This window comes from Chrysemys picta, chromosome 3, assembly GCF_011386835.1.
Source record: "Chrysemys picta bellii isolate R12L10 chromosome 3, ASM1138683v2, whole genome shotgun sequence".
In the NCBI taxonomy this organism is placed as follows: Eukaryota; Metazoa; Chordata; order Testudines; family Emydidae; genus Chrysemys; species Chrysemys picta.
Window position 1 is genome coordinate 165,553,110 of NC_088793.1, and position 17,269 is coordinate 165,570,378.

The 17,269-nt window shown below is 42.0% G+C and overlaps 2 protein-coding genes across 10 annotated transcripts in view; one reads left to right on the forward strand and one right to left on the reverse strand.

Annotated features, from left to right (window-relative positions):
- LOC101930896 (centromere protein F) overlaps positions 1-16,040 on the forward strand; it is a 63,672-nt gene extending 47,632 nt beyond the window's left edge. For 6 of the 9 annotated variants that reach the window (XM_065589469.1, XM_065589474.1, XM_065589471.1 and 3 more), the window contains 11 exons: positions 470-635; positions 3,321-3,453; positions 5,841-5,995; positions 8,924-9,005; positions 10,775-10,855; positions 13,286-13,401; positions 13,490-13,537; positions 13,995-14,063; positions 14,734-14,829; positions 15,296-15,404; positions 15,932-16,040. In XM_065589469.1, the coding sequence (XP_065445541.1) occupies positions 3,324-3,453; positions 5,841-5,995; positions 8,924-9,005; positions 10,775-10,855; positions 13,286-13,401; positions 13,490-13,537; positions 13,995-14,063; positions 14,734-14,778 (726 nt within the window). In that variant the 5' untranslated portion in view covers positions 470-635; positions 3,321-3,323 and the 3' untranslated portion in view covers positions 14,779-14,829; positions 15,296-15,404; positions 15,932-16,040. The other 3 variants (XM_065589475.1, XM_065589477.1, XM_065589476.1) reach the window with 3 other exon arrangements.
- The window catches only part of LOC135982602 (centromere protein F-like), a 402,988-nt gene that overhangs the window by 317,861 nt on the left and 67,858 nt on the right, over positions 1-17,269 (reverse strand). The window lies entirely within an intron of this gene.

Here is a 17,269-nt window from a genome sequence, read left to right on the forward strand (position 1 = left end):
TCTCATCTTTAAGTGTAATGTTTGGCTTTAGTGAGCTTAAGTCACACAGAACGTTGCTGTAACTTAGTTCTATAGATTTTTCTAAATAGTTATTATACTTTACAAATTGTACTGAAAAATACAAGGCTTACGACACTTCAAAATATATATTTATTCAATAGTCATAAAAAGTCCTCCTCCCTCCTTTTGAAAGAGTTGTCTGCACAAATGTGTACCTACAAGCTTTTCAGGTATTAGGTGCCCTAGTTCAGTGCTACTCAAAGTGGTGGTCTGTGGACCGGTGCCGGTCCGCGAGCCATTGGCTGCTGGTCCGTGGTGAGTTTCCAGGAAAGAAAGAGAAATAATAGTATAATTTAAAAATCACACCGGAATTCCACCAAGAATAATTATCAGTCGATAAAAGTCAACAATATTAAATAATATTATGTTTTCAGAAGCACATATTATAATATTGATAATTATGCCATAGTGCTACAGCATGTTTTGCATGAGACGTGCGAGCGTGCGCTTACCCCACTCCTTCGCATATAAAGACCCCACCCCACTGGCAGTTACCATCGAAAAGTTAAATAGAGAGCGTCATACAGATCTCTGCGCGTTCGTCATTTGGGACCCCATCCGAACCCACTGACAATGTAAGTACTAATAATAATATAAATTTGAATAATTATTTTCTATCCTATCCTGCCGTATCCCTTACGAAGTAGATAGACAATTGAGCACCACACATCTATAGCCAAATAGTCCTTGTAGGAACAGGATTTTATAATTGTACTAATTGTATTTTAAGAATTGATGTAAACTTTGATTTCATTCTGCCAGCCACCCTTTTTGAACAACAGAAAGGAATGTCTGGAGACTGGGATCCTGTTTCCAATATGCATTACAATTAGGACCTGTTATGAAGTTTAGTTAGTAAGCGACAGGATTTTGTATTGTGTCTATGATAAATAGATTAGAGAAATGTTGAGGGCCTGAAGCCCCAATGTGAATTGTTTTAGTTATAAGATTTAGCAAAGCTTGATTTACAATGTATTCTGCTGAATATAAAATACTGCTGTCTGTATACGTTTGAAGGTTTCTGTGAGAGACTGTGTGAATGAGGAATGAATGAATCAGGAAAAGATAAGGTGTAAAAGCCATCACAAATGTCCAGATGGTCAGGAAAAAGTGAGAGACTTGGAAAGATGAGGAGACAATCAGAAAACATCCATTGTATTGGATGCTAAACATGTTAGCAGCATTAACGACCTCAGCGGTGAGGCAGGCACCCCCGAAGGCGAGACAACAAATAGGAGATAATGATGGGAAGCCTGACAATAACCATCAAACGATAACAGCAGAAACCCCCAATATTAACACCACTTAAGGACTAATGATAACAGGATGACATTGCAAAATGCATGGACTCAAATGGGAATTTACAACTATAAAGCCGGGGTGCTTTGCCATGGAACTCTGGGTTCAGTCCTGCAAAGTCTTGGAGCATCGGATCACGACCGACAGAGTCCAGCTCCTCACTCGTGCTCATCTAACTGGCCATTAGATTTACTCGAGCTACAACAGACTGGTAACTATAAACATCAACTGGCAGGAGAGAGAGAGAGAGTGTGTGTGTGTGTGTGTGAGAGAGTGACTGTTCCCCCTGAAAAGATCCCGTGTGCTTTGTATGCAGGGGCGGCTCCAGGCACCAGTGCAGCAAGCTGTGAGGGCGGCAGTCAGCCTGCTGGTCCCGTGGCTTCGGTGGCGGGCACGCAGAAGGCGCGGGACCAGCAGATCACTCGGAAATTTGTCTCCTCATACATTCATAGCCATGAATGATGGTGGAGTGCCAAAACCACAGTGTGTTATTTGTGGCGATGTTTTCGCTAACGACGCAATGAAGCCGTCAAAGCTCAAGAGGTATTTAAATACAAAACATAATGAAATTAGTTCAAAGCCGAAAGAGTTCTTCGAAAGAAAGCATGGTGATTTAAAAGGCCGTCAGAAACAGATCTTTGAAGTGTCACACACAAATACTTGTGCTTTGCGAGCTTCTTATAAAGTAGCATTTCGCGTTGCTAAGGCTAAAAAGCCATACACAATCAGTGAGACACTAGTGATAGGCTGTATTAAAGATGTCTGCATGGAAATGCTGGGCGAGCCGGCAGCAAAGTGGCTCAGGTGCCACTTTCAAATGACACTATAGCTCGACAAATTCACGATCTGGCTCACGATATGGAAGATCAGCTCATAGGACAGATTAAATTAGCAAAGTAATTTTCTTTGCAGCTTGATGAACGTACAGACGTTGCTAATAGGGCAATTCTGATGGTGTATGTGCGCTTTGAACGTGAGGGTGATTGGAAGGAAGAGTTTTTGTTTTCTGCTTCACTACCAACAAAAACAATTAGTTCTGAAGTGTTCAAGACTGTGAGTGACTACATCTTTAACAAATGTGGGTTGGATTTCAAGTTTTGTGTAAATGTATGTTCCCACTGCTCTACTGTACAAATGCATATTATAACATTTGATTTTTTTTAGTTGCACTGAACTTTTACTGACAGGTGAGATACCATTAGTGAGTATAATGCTTAGACAGAAGAATGAAATTTCCTATTAGCAACTAAAACAATATATTTTTATATTATAGGTGGACAATCTGAAGCGTATATGTTTTCAAAACATGCATTATTACGTTTGATTCAGATGAGGCGCCAGATCCTCAGCTGGTGTAAATCAGTATAGTTTCTGAAGCTCTGCCATTCACACCAGCTGAGAATTTGGCCCAAGATTTGGTGTCCTCCTGGATTCTAGATAGGGAGAGAGGAGCAGCTCTTAAAGTGTTATGCTTCAGACAGTTCCTCCATTTTCTAAATATCATCAACCTGGTACTAGTTGCAGCTTTCTGGGACCAGGAAGTGCTGGAGTTTATTAACTCTAACAAATATTTTTTAAGACACATACATTGGGGTTTTATTGATCACAAGCTTCAGTCATTTCAAGAGTTGTCAGGGGCTAAGTATAGAGCTAATAGGACAACAGTTTAAAGTGGTCACCACAGTGTGTAAAAGAACTGGTTGCAGCTCCCTGGTTCCATATCCTGAGCCAACTAAGTACTGCTGTGATCTGTGCCAGCTGGGAGATGTCCCAAAAGGATTGTCTGCCCTCTGAGGATTGCCAAGAGTGCACTTTGTGTTCCTAACTCATGTAAGTGCTTAGAAATCAAGGCCCAACTTTCCAGAGTCTTCATGGGACTCAAATGGGAGTAGTATGCCACATCACACTACTCTCAGTTTATTGACTTAATCGACTGTTTTGTAACTAATGTTTTGTTGTAGGAAATGAAGAAGGAAAAAAACCTTCTTTGCTGCCAGTCTGAGCAAAAAATCACAAAAAATCCATCAGCTAGAAGAACTAAAAATAGCCCAACACTTTCTAAAGGAGACCAGAATTATGCTGAAGAGATGAAAAGTGAGTGACACATTTCTACCTATTTAAATCCTGTTACAAACTATTACTTCAGTGTGGAGGATCTGTAAGCCTCATTATAAATGGTGATTTGAAGCATCCCCAAGAAATAAAAAGTTCCCACCGTGTGATATAGTTAAATTAACTTTCAGCTAATACACGCAATTCTCTTTCCAAACTGAGATGGAACTTCTTTATACAAATATACTAACTCATAAAATTATATGGTTTTAAAGCAATTTAAAATGAGGAATAAATATGTCCCAAACAAAACTATATGGTCAGCAAATTAAATACTACAATGTGCTCCTGTGTTTTAAAATCCCAAGCAAACAAATATACCTCAAACTATTATCCTTTAGCTTGTATATGGACTCCATCAAGCTAAAACGTGATGAAACGTTACCCGCCGAGCCCTAATTTGACTTTTCCCTACATTTGTCTATTTGGTTGGGAAAATGCATTTTGCAGACTGAGGTTTAAGAGAACAGGTAATTCTGCTAAATAGCCATTGTAAAGAAGGAGACTGCTCCCACTTATCGCTGTAGAAGTCTAACCTCACTTAACGAGATTTCAAAATTAAATTTATGGACCTAGTCCTGCTTCCATTTTAATCAGTATTTCTGCACTCTCCAGTCCATGAGGCCATCCAAATAACTGCTTTGCATTTTGATCTTATTCTTGGCAAGTGGCAGCACTTTCAGCTAGCTAATAAAATGTAATGCCTTCTAAGTCCATTTTCTTGCTTTCGCTATCTTTTACCTGTGGTTCTTAAGGTGTCAAATGGGAGCATTCTCTCAATTTTCTGTAGCTCTTCACTGCAACCAACAATAACTTGTCCTAATTGAAACATAACTGAATGTGGGTGCCCAGAGTTCTAGGCTGTCACCCTTAACCCCCGGACGGTTCTTCCTCTCTAAGAAGTCTCTGATTATCCTCTCTAGTTATACCGTTTCCCCTTGTAACGGTGTGGGACTCACCCCTGCGGCGCCTCCTTCTAGTCATCCAGGGACTTGGCTCATTTCTAGGCAGAGCGCCCTCTGCTGGTCACCATCTAGCTCGCCACTGGCCCCCGTGTCTCTCCCGGACCCCAGTGCCCTCCCCCATCAGGTTCCTGCCCCCAGCAGTAACCCACTATCTGGGTCTCCGCACCTAGGGGAATCCCCACTCCCATCTTCCATTTTGCCTCAGTGGCTACTGCCAGTCACCATCTAGCCCCCTTTCACTGGGGCCAACTTCAGTTTGTAATGGCCACTCATCATTGGCAGAGGGCTTTGGACCTGCTGCCTTTCCCTGCAACTCAGTACCTCTGTGGGCCTTGGACAAGGCCCTGCAGCCTGGGGAGTTGCCAGCCTGGAGCTCCCCAGCTCCTCTGGCCTTTCCCTAGCCCTGCTTCACTCCAGTACAGTTGGCTTCTCCAGCAGCTAGAGCTAGGTCCCGGTCCCAGTCCCTCTCCCTTCAGAGCTAGAGAGAGACTGACTGAGGGCCTGGCTCACAGCCCTTTTATAAGGGCCAGCTGTGGCCTGATGGGGGCGTGGCCCAGCTGTAGCCGCCTCCCCAATCAGCCCAGGCTTGCTGCTTTCCCCAGCCACAGCCCTCTGCAGGGCTGTTCCAACCCCTTCAGGGCTAGAGCGGGCAACCGCCCTGCTACACTCCCCTTTGAATCACCACCCTAAATAATCCTTCTCCATCCTATGTGTTGACATAGTTCAAATAACTGTTGATTGCTATCATTTCCCTTCCCCTCTCTCTGCCCCTGTTTCTCACCAAGTTCTGGGTCTTGGAGACATTGAATTTTCCTTGTCCTATAGAAAGGGAATGAGTAGTCTTGTTTTATATGGTAAGTTGGTGTTATTCAATAGAATTCTCTTTGCAATACAGGAAATCTCTTGTATTGTCTGTGTTTCTTAATTTTACTCCATACATCAGTCCATCAAACACCTTGATCATTTTTATATATTCTGGATTTTGAAGACCGGAAAATGGACAAATAGGGCACCAAAATTCTTTATCTAGCCATTGATACTGTTACCTGTCAACCATGAGTTTCAGAGTACAAGCCATCAGACCTCAGTGAAGATGGGCTGTAGAAACAGAGTTAGAATTGTGAAGCATAGAGCGATTTGACTAGCAGTATGTTCTTTCTGCAAAACTGAATTCTGGCAATGCTAACATTGTTTCAGCTATACAATTTCATGGTTTGGGAATAAAGGCGGTTTTAGAACACATACGTAATTATATTCTGAAATACTAAGAAAATGTATTGCTAGGTGAAAAATTGAAAATTGTCAATATTGCCATTTTATAGTGTTACCCATAAAAGCTAATATTGCATATTTGACATAGTTTGCTTTCACAAATTAACCACTTAATTTTTTTTATTACTATAGATAAGAGTTTGTCTCAGAAAATAGAACTGGAAGCACAAGAAGCCGAGCTTCAGCATTTAAAAACCAACAATAAATTGCTCCAGGATTCAGTCCAGGAGCTACAACTTGAAAATGGAACCCTTAAGAATATGAACAAGGCTTTAGAAGAAGAAAAAGTAGACTTACTAGAAACAAACATAAGTTTTTCATATAGTTTAATAAGGCATTTTATACTTAAGCTTTTAAGAGCCAAAATATTGAATTGTGTCCTTTTTAATATCTAGTCTCTATTCTAATATAACATTTGCTATAATGTCTCCATTGGTAGCATGGAAATCTCATTAAATCTGTTATCTTATAAACTTCTGGCTATCAAAGATACTGGAGGTCTTTAGCGGAACACCTGAAAACATGATAAAATATGCACGTTTTGTTTGTTCCGTGGCCCAGCTTTTCTGCTCATTCGGAACAAAGAGGTGATTCCTCTCACCCGTAGAACTGGGAGGTGGACCAGTGTTGTTGCTGAAGGCTCCAGGACTAAGCTCCATCCTTCACCTCAGGCCACTAGAAATTGTGTCCACCAGCAGAACAAGTTGGCAGTTCAGTTTCTCCCAACAACTTTGTTTTATCATGAATTTTTGTTCATTTTTCTGCAATATTGATTTCATTTCAACTTCTTGCTCCTCTTCGCCTCTCCTCAAGTAAGTTATCTGGATCCGCAAACACAGCACTTCTCAGTAACTCCCTTTGACCACTAGTGCAGTGGTAGAAAATCCCTGCAAGATCAAGCTAAGTCCAAGTAGTTCAGTGGGCAGCTTTTTAGGGGTCTTAGAGGGTAACCTATGTCCTGCTGCTACAAGACACCAACCCTTGCTGTGTGAGGGGATGGGGCTTTGTTGGACCAGCGCACTAGTGCCCTGCATGCACACATAAACGCACCCATTTGAAGCCCTGACTCCATTGTGAGAAGGCTTGATCAGGAGCATGAGGATTCTCAAGGAGATGAGAACCCCACATAGTCTGCTCAGGAATAACACTTGGAAACTCCATATGCTCTGGGCCCCAAAAAGACAAACGGAATTGTCCCCTTTGTAAGGAAGTAATATGTACAATTAATGAGCAGGTTGTATAAACATCAGGCTTTAAATCTTTTCTCTTGCCTCCCCACTCTTAGGATGTGTTTGCTGGGGTTTTCTATATACGGGTCTCCTGGAGTGATCTGTATCAGACTCACTGCCCCCTCCCACCCTGGAGTATATCTGGGTGTGCAGAGACACATGTTACTTCTGTGAAGCCCTGTCTCAGGTGGCAGGGTAATGTGAATTGTTCATCTCTGCTTTTCAGCCTGGGACCCTCTTTCAACGAGGGAAGCGGGCCCAAATTTGAGGCCACAATGGAGTGGGAATTGTCCCTGTCTATCAGGTCAAGGACCCAGGCTTTACCAGGGAAAGGAGTTTGGAGTCTCCTCCCCCTCTCCATAGGCTTGCTCAGCGTTGAAGGATTAAAGAGCACTTTAGGCAGTGTGTGCCCAGAACAGAGGCACATAAGAATTCCATTCCTTATGTAGCTGCACCATCAGGGGATTACAGAGGCGTCAAGGAGAAATCCCTTCCCATGTTCAAAATGGCTCCTGCTTTACTGAGTAAAAAGCCCCAAGTGGTACTAATTCTCTTCGGAAGGGTGTAGACAGACACCCTTTCAGGCACCTGGGGCCATCTAGCAAGCTATTCCAACAATCAGCATTTGTCTCAGTACCCCTACTTAGTTGAGAGATGCCCAGAGCAGGGTGATTAGCGTGCTACCTCACTTCTGTAAACAATCGGGGGAAGGACCCCATGTACACAACCATACAAAAAAGAAATTCCAAACCCGCATGACTCTCTCAGCAGTGAGAGATAATAATAATAATTAATAAACTATCTAGTTTCTCATGCTTTCCTCCTTGGAGATCATCATTTCCGGTTAAAACTAGATGTTAAACTAAAATGTAAGGAAAATTTGAAAGTTTGGGGAACCTAGGTGCAGCAGTCGTCCTACCAGAGAGAGATATCGCCATGCCTGCACCTATGGTGCAAAGGAAACAATACCTTACTTGCCAGGGTCTGTACTTCAAAATTAGACCGTGTTTAAACATGTCTTTTCACTCTGCCCCTAAGGTTAACCGTAACTGACTGATGTGATATTAAACATAACAGTGCAGTGTCTACACTGCATGTTGTAACATCATGTTAATGAACACATTTCTTAATACCTTGTGAAACTTCCCACTTTAGACATGCCCCTATTGTCTTTAAACTGCTTCTACTACCTCATTATGTCACACTCAACTTGTGAGAGCATATCAGTTCTGATGTATGCAGAATTTCCATCTAAATTATTAATTAAGTGATTCTTCTTATGACAGCACTATTTTCACTAATAATTTAGATAGTCGTTTATAGTTTTTAAACCTGTCCATCTAGGTGAATTTTTTCTTATCAATTCCCTCTGCATTTTCTAGCCTGCAGTCTTTTTCTACTTCCATTTGTGGTGAATGATGGACTGTAGTTCTGTGCTCTCGCTTCAGAAATAAACGCATCAGAAAGCACTCATGCAGCACAGTGTGGAGCCCGTATTGTGGCAAGCAGGCACTGAGCTACAGTGCTCACTCCATGCCCAGCTAATGGAGCACTGTGCTTGATATTTACGTTATCCTGAAGTGTGTTTTATAAGGCTGCCAGATATCCACCATCCATTTATTTTGGCATTATTCCAATGCACATAGGGTGGACAAACCTGCCTGGACCACATGCTTTTCAGCTGGGTTTTGTCATTTGGTTATTTTGAATATTCTATTTAGATTATTATTTCTCTATCAAGGAAATCTACACACATGTAGCTTTCCAATAAACATGATTGTAATGTTTCTCTGTTGGAATTAGAAGCTGTTATAATTCAATTGTATATTACTAAGTGAACTCTACATGCATATTATAACATTTGTCTGGTTTTTTTAGTTGCACTGAACTTTTAATGACAGGTGAGATGCCATTAGTGAGAGTATAATGCTTATACAGAAGAATGAAGTTTCGTATTAGCAACTAATTTTTTTTCTTATTTTATAGGTGGACAAGCTGAAGTATATAGATCGACTGAAGAAGCAAAATAGATTTGCTCGCAGTGAAACGAAGACATGGATGAAATCCTGTAAGCAGCTAGAGAAGGAAAAAGAAATGTTGCAGAAACAAATTTGCTGAACATGGTGCTCCATTAAAGGAGCAAAAGCCAAGTATGGCGTAGTTTAAGAAGGAAATGCTCTACTAAAATGTTATTATGAGGCTGCAAATCATTCATGGAAGTCACGGTTTCCGTGACGTCTGTGAATTTTGCAGTGCTGGTGCAGCTGATCCCAGGACCACCCCATCAGCTGGGGAAGCCCAGGAGCCAGCCGCCCTGGCCGTTGCTCCGGCAGCACCAGGCATGGTCCCTGGTGCTGCCCTGGAGCAGCAGTCTGGGACTAGTGGCAGCGGGGTCCTGGGCATCACCCCCAACAACAGCGTCGCCCTGTTCTCTCTCCCCCACTCCCCAGCAGTCTTCAGGAGCGTCCCCCCTCCCAGTAGGTAAGATTTAGTCATGAGTATTTTTAGTAAAAGTCATAGACAGGTCATGGGGCCGTGACTTTTTGTTTATTGCCCGTGACCTGTCCATGACTTACTAAAAATACCCAAGACTAAAACATAGCCTTAATCATGATCCTGTTTCTAACCTTAATGCATTTATTTATACAATATGTTTTCAAAAGATGCATTATTACGTTTGATTCAGATGAGGCGCCAGATCCTCAGCTGGTGTAAATCAGTATAGTTTCTGAAGCTCTGCCATTCACACCAGCTGAGAATTTGGCCCAAGATCTGTCTCCTCAAATTTCAGAGTCTCCTTATATGTTATGAATATAGATTTCCAATGCCTATGTTTTGAAATCAAAAACGACCATAGGATGAAGGGGAGGCTATTTTTAAAGAACATTAGAGTGCTGTGTATAACTTCTTACAATGCTTTGTTTGAGACATGAGAGTGTAAAATGTTGGAGTGTGTCTGTTCTTTCCGTTGCTGGCCATCACAACAAAGAAAATTCACATTCTGGGTGTAGATGGCTGATAGTTCAGCATCCACCATGGAGAAATTGACATCTTTTAGAGTTTATACATATGTCCTTCCAAACAGCTTTTAGGATTGTAGACAGGGAGAGAGGAGCAACTCTTAAAGTGTTATGCTTCAGACAGTACCTCCATTTTTTAATATCATCAGCCTGGTACTAGTTGCAGCTTTCTGGGACCAGGAAGTGCTGGAGTTTATTAACTTTAACAAATGTTTTTTAAGACACTTACATTGGGGTTTTATTGATCACAAGCTTCAGTCATTTCAAGAGTTGTCAGGTGCTAAATATAGAGCTAATAGGACAACAGTTTAAAGTGGTCACCACAGTGTGTAAAATATACTACAACTTGTCTGTCATTAGCTAGGGTAAGTTAGGCTAGCAAATATTCATGAGTGTCCAATTAGCAGAATCACTAGCAATATAAAAAGGGATCCATATTTCTGAGACGAGCTATAATTCAATTATATACACAAAAATTGTTAAAACCATGGTAAGGTGGTAATGTTAAGCACTTAAAAGTTAGGAAATGCCAGAATTAATGTTGCCCATGCATTGTGTGTCCAGGGGCAGATTCCAAAGAATCAGGGTACCTGGCACCCTGACAGTAAATGTGGTATTAACAGAGATCTCTTCTGTAAAGTAACCTTTACATGATGTCTGTTTTGTTTTATTTGGTATAGTTTACTGTGGTTGGACAAGCATACATCTTATGTACTTAATTAACAAATGAATGATTGAGATCATTGCATTCTAAACTCATCTTTCCAGAGTCTCCTTAAAGTTATTTGTACAGGTAATGACTCTTTCCTTTGGTCAGGTGCTGATGAGGTTGCCAACTCCCTACATGAGAATGAGCCGGAGTATGAGACAGACGGATTCCCAGAGGTGGTGAAAAAAGGTAATTGTTACTTCTTTAGAGGAGAACAGAGCACATTGGAGAGTGTATGCGCGCACGCTTATCTAGAGAATCATGTTGTCATATGTGTGACTTGGAAGCATTGTAAAAACTTGGACAGCATCGGCCAGATTCAGCCCTCGTATAGGTTGCATAAGTCCATTTAACTCCACTTCTTGTCAGAGCTGAGTTTAGCCGCATGTGCTTTAACAAAAACCCCTAGTATACAATTAAGGCTATAGGGGACTAGTATATTTTGTTGTAGATCAGTGGTTCCCAAAATGGGGTTCGCGAACCCCTGGGGGTTCGCATAATGTTTCAGGGGGTTTGCAAGAAAAATTTCATTAATGGCGGCCAGAAGACTCTGCTGGGACCCAGTTGCAGGGCAGACAGCCCGAGCCCCAGGGAGAGCGGGGCCGGGCAGTTTGAGTGGGCAGCCCGAGCCCTCCCCTGTCAGCCAGGGAGCTGGTAGCCTGAGCCTTGGGGAAAGCGGGCAGTTTGAGGCGACAGAAACAGATCCTGCTGCCGTTTCCCTACTTTGGGTGTACTGAGCATGCTCACCCGAACTGAGCATACCCAGTAACCTTCGCAGTAACCACTGCCCTCTCTCTGCCCTTACTTCTACTTACGATTTGCTGCCTCCTCTTTGGAGGGGTTTAAAAGGATTAAGGGGGGCAAATTGCAGCGGGTGGGCTGTCAGGGTCTGAGCAGGGGGCAGAAATTTACTGGCCTGGGGGGATCAAGCTACTCTAGGTAGCGGCAGTAGAGGGGCTGAAGGGGAAAAATCGGGGGTGGGGGATAGGAGCCGGGGGGAGGAGACGCTGCCAGACCCCGTGCGGGTACAAAACCCCCGTTTAGAGAGGGGGGAACAGTGACCCCGTGGGATGAGCCACCCAGTGTGCCCGCTAATCTAGTGGTGTAGGGTGTGCAGAGGCTGTTTTCGTTCTGCTCACAGGACGCTGCATGTCAGCCTCGGAGCAGGGGGCGGGTTCCTGGGACGGGTCGGAGAGGCACAGGCCTCCAATTCCTAGCCTGTCAAAGCTTAGACACTGCATCTCCTCTCTATCGTATACAAGTGTTGCAGGGCCAGGGCTGCCCAGGGGTGGGGGGAGGGCAAGTGGGGCAATTTTCCGCAGGGGCTCCCACGAATATGTCAGAGGCTGCCCCCCCCCCCCCCGTCTTCCCCCATCCCATGGGGTCTCAGCGTGCCGCATCCGGGAGCAGCCCTGGCACGCTGCAGCGCCGTGGCTCCAACGCTGTCCGGGGCTGCTCCCAGATGCAGCATGCTGAGGCTCCAGGAGAGGGGGTAAGCGGCATGGTAAGGGGCCAGGCACCCCCCCTACCCCATCCCAACCATCACCCAGCAATAGCCCATTATGTAATTGCAAATGTATACATACCATTAAAGCATTTAATGTTTTTAAATAATGTATTTAATGTATTTTCAAATTATTACAAATTAATTTTTGAATGTATTTCACTGTTTGTTTTTTTACATTTCCAAATACATGTTACTATAGTATTGCAACTTTTTTTATGGAAGGGGCCCCCAAAATTGCTTTGCCCCAGGCTCCCTGAATCCTCTGGGTGGCCCTGTACATGGCTACGTTACTGCTCCAGCCAGGAGACTGAATGCAGTGAAATATTGTACAGACACCCCCTCCCTCAAACCCTGCCTCTCATATTTTGAATATGTAAAAGTGTCTTCTATCAGTTTCTATGTCTATATGAAATCACTGCAGCTCATTTCTCTTATATAACATGCTGAGTTGCTAACTCCCTCCCAGAGCCCACATGTCTGCACCCCTTCCTGTACCCCAATCCCATGCCCCAGGTCAGAGCCTGCACCCCTCACTCAAACTCCCCATAGCCTGCAACCCTCCTGCACCTCAACTCCATCCCAGAGCCTGCACCCCAAAAAGGGCTGGATTAACCTTTTGTAGGCCTGGTGCTAAACATATTTGTGGGCCCCCAGGGGGGAAATGGGAACATGGGGCAGGGAGGCAGAGTCCTCAGAGTGACGGGCTGACCGGGGGCAATGGGAGATGGGTCATGGCACGGCAGGGACAACCCCGCTCCACCCAGCACAGTACAAGGGCACTGTTTACAAACCGGGAGCTGCCAGACGCACACTGGCCAGCCCGGCCCTGCGCTCCCATCATGCTTCTTCCCCTTCGGGGCGGGCCCATGACCCCAAGGTGATACCAGAGTGGCCCCTTAGATAGATCCGCTTCCTCCTGGCTAATGTGACAAATTGATCTATTGGAAGATTGAGGTGCGCTGTTTCACGTATTTGTGGGGGGTAATAGGATCCTATATAAGAAAAAGATCCAAAACTCGGGACTGTCCCTATAAAATTGGGACATCTGGTCACCCTAGCAGACCCCAACTGTCTTACCATGCATGTAATATGTGTTAATTTGTTTTTCCTAGTCAAATTTGTAATGACCGACAAACACACAGAGAGACTGCAGGCCAAAGTGAGAAACATAAAATTGTATGGCTCCTCATTTCATTGCCTGAAACTGAGAAGCTGGATAAGTGATGAGGTACATTTAAGTAACACTAAACATGTATTTGTTACTGGGATTAATTCATCAATTATTGAAATTGTGCCTTTTCTTTCATGTGTTGTAGGTTATTGATGCATATTTGAGCTGTGTGGTCGAGAAAGCAGATGGAAAGGTAGGGTACTTACTGTGACGGTACATGAAAGTATGCATTAATTCAGTAAGTAAACAATCATGTGAATATGTGGCACAACATAAAAGACCAAATATCCTTGAAATAACAACATAAACCTGAAATTGCAACATTTCTGTGTATTTACTGCTGCTAAACATTTGCTGAAATGTATTTGGAGGTGCATATCGGACATACAATAGAGGGCCACATTAGTTTTGCTGTACAGTTCAGTGGGTCCATTAATTGAACACAAGTATGCGAACAGCTTAGTTGGTTTTTACATTAAGTAAGACAAAGCACATTGATTACAAATCATTTTTTTTATAGAACTCTCTTATATATCCATATCTGATTTGTAACACTAAGGATCCCTTGCATGTCTGTCTATATTAAATTCATTATGTTCTTAACGTGCCAGAATTATTAATGCATTAATAACTTTGTTGACTGTCAACAGGTACAAGCCATCTCATCAGTCGTTTCTACTTTCATTCTCTCAGACAGAGCTCCACAAATGAAAGTGAAGGTAAATGCTAACACACTTTCATACATAGCATGAGCAAAGCACAATTTCATTCAGTGAGTTAAACACAGTGTGAAACAGCAAATACAACGGTGTGTTTGATGTGGAGGAGTAGTCTAATAGCAATACATGTAATGAAACTGGGAAATACAGTATAATGTACATTTCATTGTTTGCTTCACTGGAAACTATAATTGCATTTCTAATTTTTTTAAAAAATAAATACAGAGTGAATTACTTCAAAATGATATATTATTGCTTCCTTACCCCACACCAGGTCATTGGGTTCTTGCAGTAAGATGTTTTGTATTGTAGTTCTGGATTATGGTCAATAAATGTTATAATAAATAAGAGATTTGTAACACAACTATGGTAGCAGTGATATAATTTCCCGTGTCGCGGGTTTTCAGTGAGTTCAGTTCATGCAAATGAAAGTGGAATGTGAATGTTAAAAATAAAATGCTACTGTCAAGTTAGGTTGTGAATGTAATTTGGAAGAATACATTCTGTAATGAATTGATCAATGATTTCACAATATGCTTTTCTCTTGTGTGTTACTGAGATATTACAAACGAGAATATGTTAATTGCATAATGATTTTTGATAAATCATTATAAAATGTTTGAAATAATCACATTAGCAATATAATTTGTGAATATATTTAAACTCACAGATAGCCTCGATGGGAAAAAAAAAAAAAAGAATTGTTAATAATTGACCCCTTTTGTGATGAGATGAGATATGAAAGAACATGCCTGAGGAATTGGAGGTGACTTATTAGATACTTACTTTTACAGTGAATATTAATTGTTCCATTGAAATTTTTTTTAAAGGGAATGTAACAATTGTGAGACTAATATCTTCCTGTTAGCTACAAATAAAAATTGAAACAGCATGTACTTATACTGAATATGCCTAGTAATGGACTTTGAGTGAACTTGTGTGATTTGACTTTGGGGAACGACTTAACAGAATGTGGACACGAAACAGTACCATGTTGCATGATTGAGAATGTGTTATTATCAACATGGGTCACAGCAAATCAGGTGATACATTGTGTAAGAGTGAGATAATAATATGAAAGCAATGTGTATATATGTGAGCAATAAGTCATTTCGATCATTAATTAAAAAGAGAGAGAATGGATTTTTATCTATGTCCATAAACTGGAGGGGAAAAAAGGGAAAGCAAAGCTCATTTATGCAGTCTGCTAATGTACTCTCTAAAAATTTCAGAAACTTCATCAAACGATTAACTAGAAAATCCTCATCTGATTGGAACAGTAACATTGTTCATCATCCCAGACAAAGTGATGGCCACAACTGCGGACCACTCATCTTAAAGGTATTGAATACCAAATTGCCATTATATTTGTTATGTTTGTGTAATTATCCAGGGTGAAAGTAAATGCCGGAGATTACCAGTGGGCACTGCACCAGCGTCCTTGCCAAGGTGTGTGGTGTGGGCTTGTGGCCCCCAGAAGGGATGGGGTCTCCACTGGAAGGTGCGGTGCTGGGGGGCCAGATTCCACCAGCCAGCCCTTCCTCACTGCTGCTGCTGCAGTGGCCAGGAGAACCAGGCCCTTGTAAATCACTGGAACCCAGCGCCCATTTTGCTCCAACACTGTCGGCAGCCCTGCCAGGAGCATCCAACAGCATTGCCGGACCCTATGGCAGGGCCGCTGATGCGGGGGGGCAGGGGAGGGTGCTAAAGGGGGCAGCGACGTTAAAGCACAAAGCACTACCACAGCGGAAGTGTAACGTCAGCCGTGTAAGGGCCGGTACCGGTGGCTGGGTCTTACCAGGATGCTGAACCGGCCCACTTTCACCTCTGGTAATTATGATGTTTATTCTAAATATCAGTGTTGTTAGTTTGCAGAAGCGTATTTGCAGCACAAAGACATCAGTATGGTAGAAACAACACAAGAGGCTAATACTGCGTTTAGAAGACATATAGCAATCCTTCTAATGAAGGAGTCAGGTAATTACTTTCTATCATGTACTGTTGTCTCATTAGGCACATGTGAAGATAACATGAAGAGTGGAATTATGTCACATAGCAGACAGTTATCTTAATACCCCTAAAGTGGGATATCTCACAGGTTTGGTTCTGTAATGGTGACTATGAATCAATAATATCTGTAAGAACACAAAAATTTGAATCAGGTGAATGATTGCTATTGATCGGCCAGTTAAATGAAATTGGCATTTTTAGATACAGGTGCAGTAAACTAAAAATTTGAGAAAATATGATTCACAAAAAAGAAAAAGATACGTTCAAACCATTGACTGGATTAAAATATTGACATTAATTAATAAATGAAGATTTGCATTTTCAGTTTTGGTCATAACGTATTCATCGTTTCATAACGCTATATATATTTTTCAGAAAACATGGAAGACTACTGCATATACTGCAACCTTGTCAACTGTGAAAAGGAAAGTGAGGATTGCACGATGGTAAGAAACATAGAATTGTATGAGAAATAAATGCCATAAACTGCCTAAGGATCATGATTCTTGTAAAAATTCCACATCAGTAAACATTTTCTTCATGCTGATAAGCATACATATGTTAGGTAATGCTGACATGTGGAAGGAATAGCATGAGTGAATGCAAAGTATGTGTAACATTATAACTTCTGTGATTTCATTTCTTAATTGTTACTTATCAAAGGTCCAGTGTGATTCTTGCAAGAGGTGGGCACATATGCCCTGCATTACAGAAGGAACCAATCAAGACTACCTGACTGATGAGAAGAAAGAGTACAACTGCAAAAAATGTGCATAGTTCACTTCTTTACCCCCCCAAAAATAAAAAATTGTTTAAATGCCTCTTGTTCAAAACATAATGCAACCAAAAGACATTTTTAATGTATATACCAGATTATAATAATGTTTTTTATTTTGAAAAATCATTCTCTGTATTTGTGTATATGTGTATGATGCAAATTGTAAGAGTAAATTAAAAAAATGAAAGTGGTATCACCTTGGGCTCAGAGGTATGCTCCATATCCCCAAACCTTACCTTCCTTTTCATGGATTCACACACAAAAAAGTGAAACAGCACACCTCAATCATGCAATAGATCAATTTGGCACATTAGCACAGGAGGAAGCAGACTGTGAGTGTTTCCACCACAAACCCCATCCCTCCCATTTTGTAACCATCCCTGGACCAGTGACAGGTGCATGAGCAGTCAAGTCATTG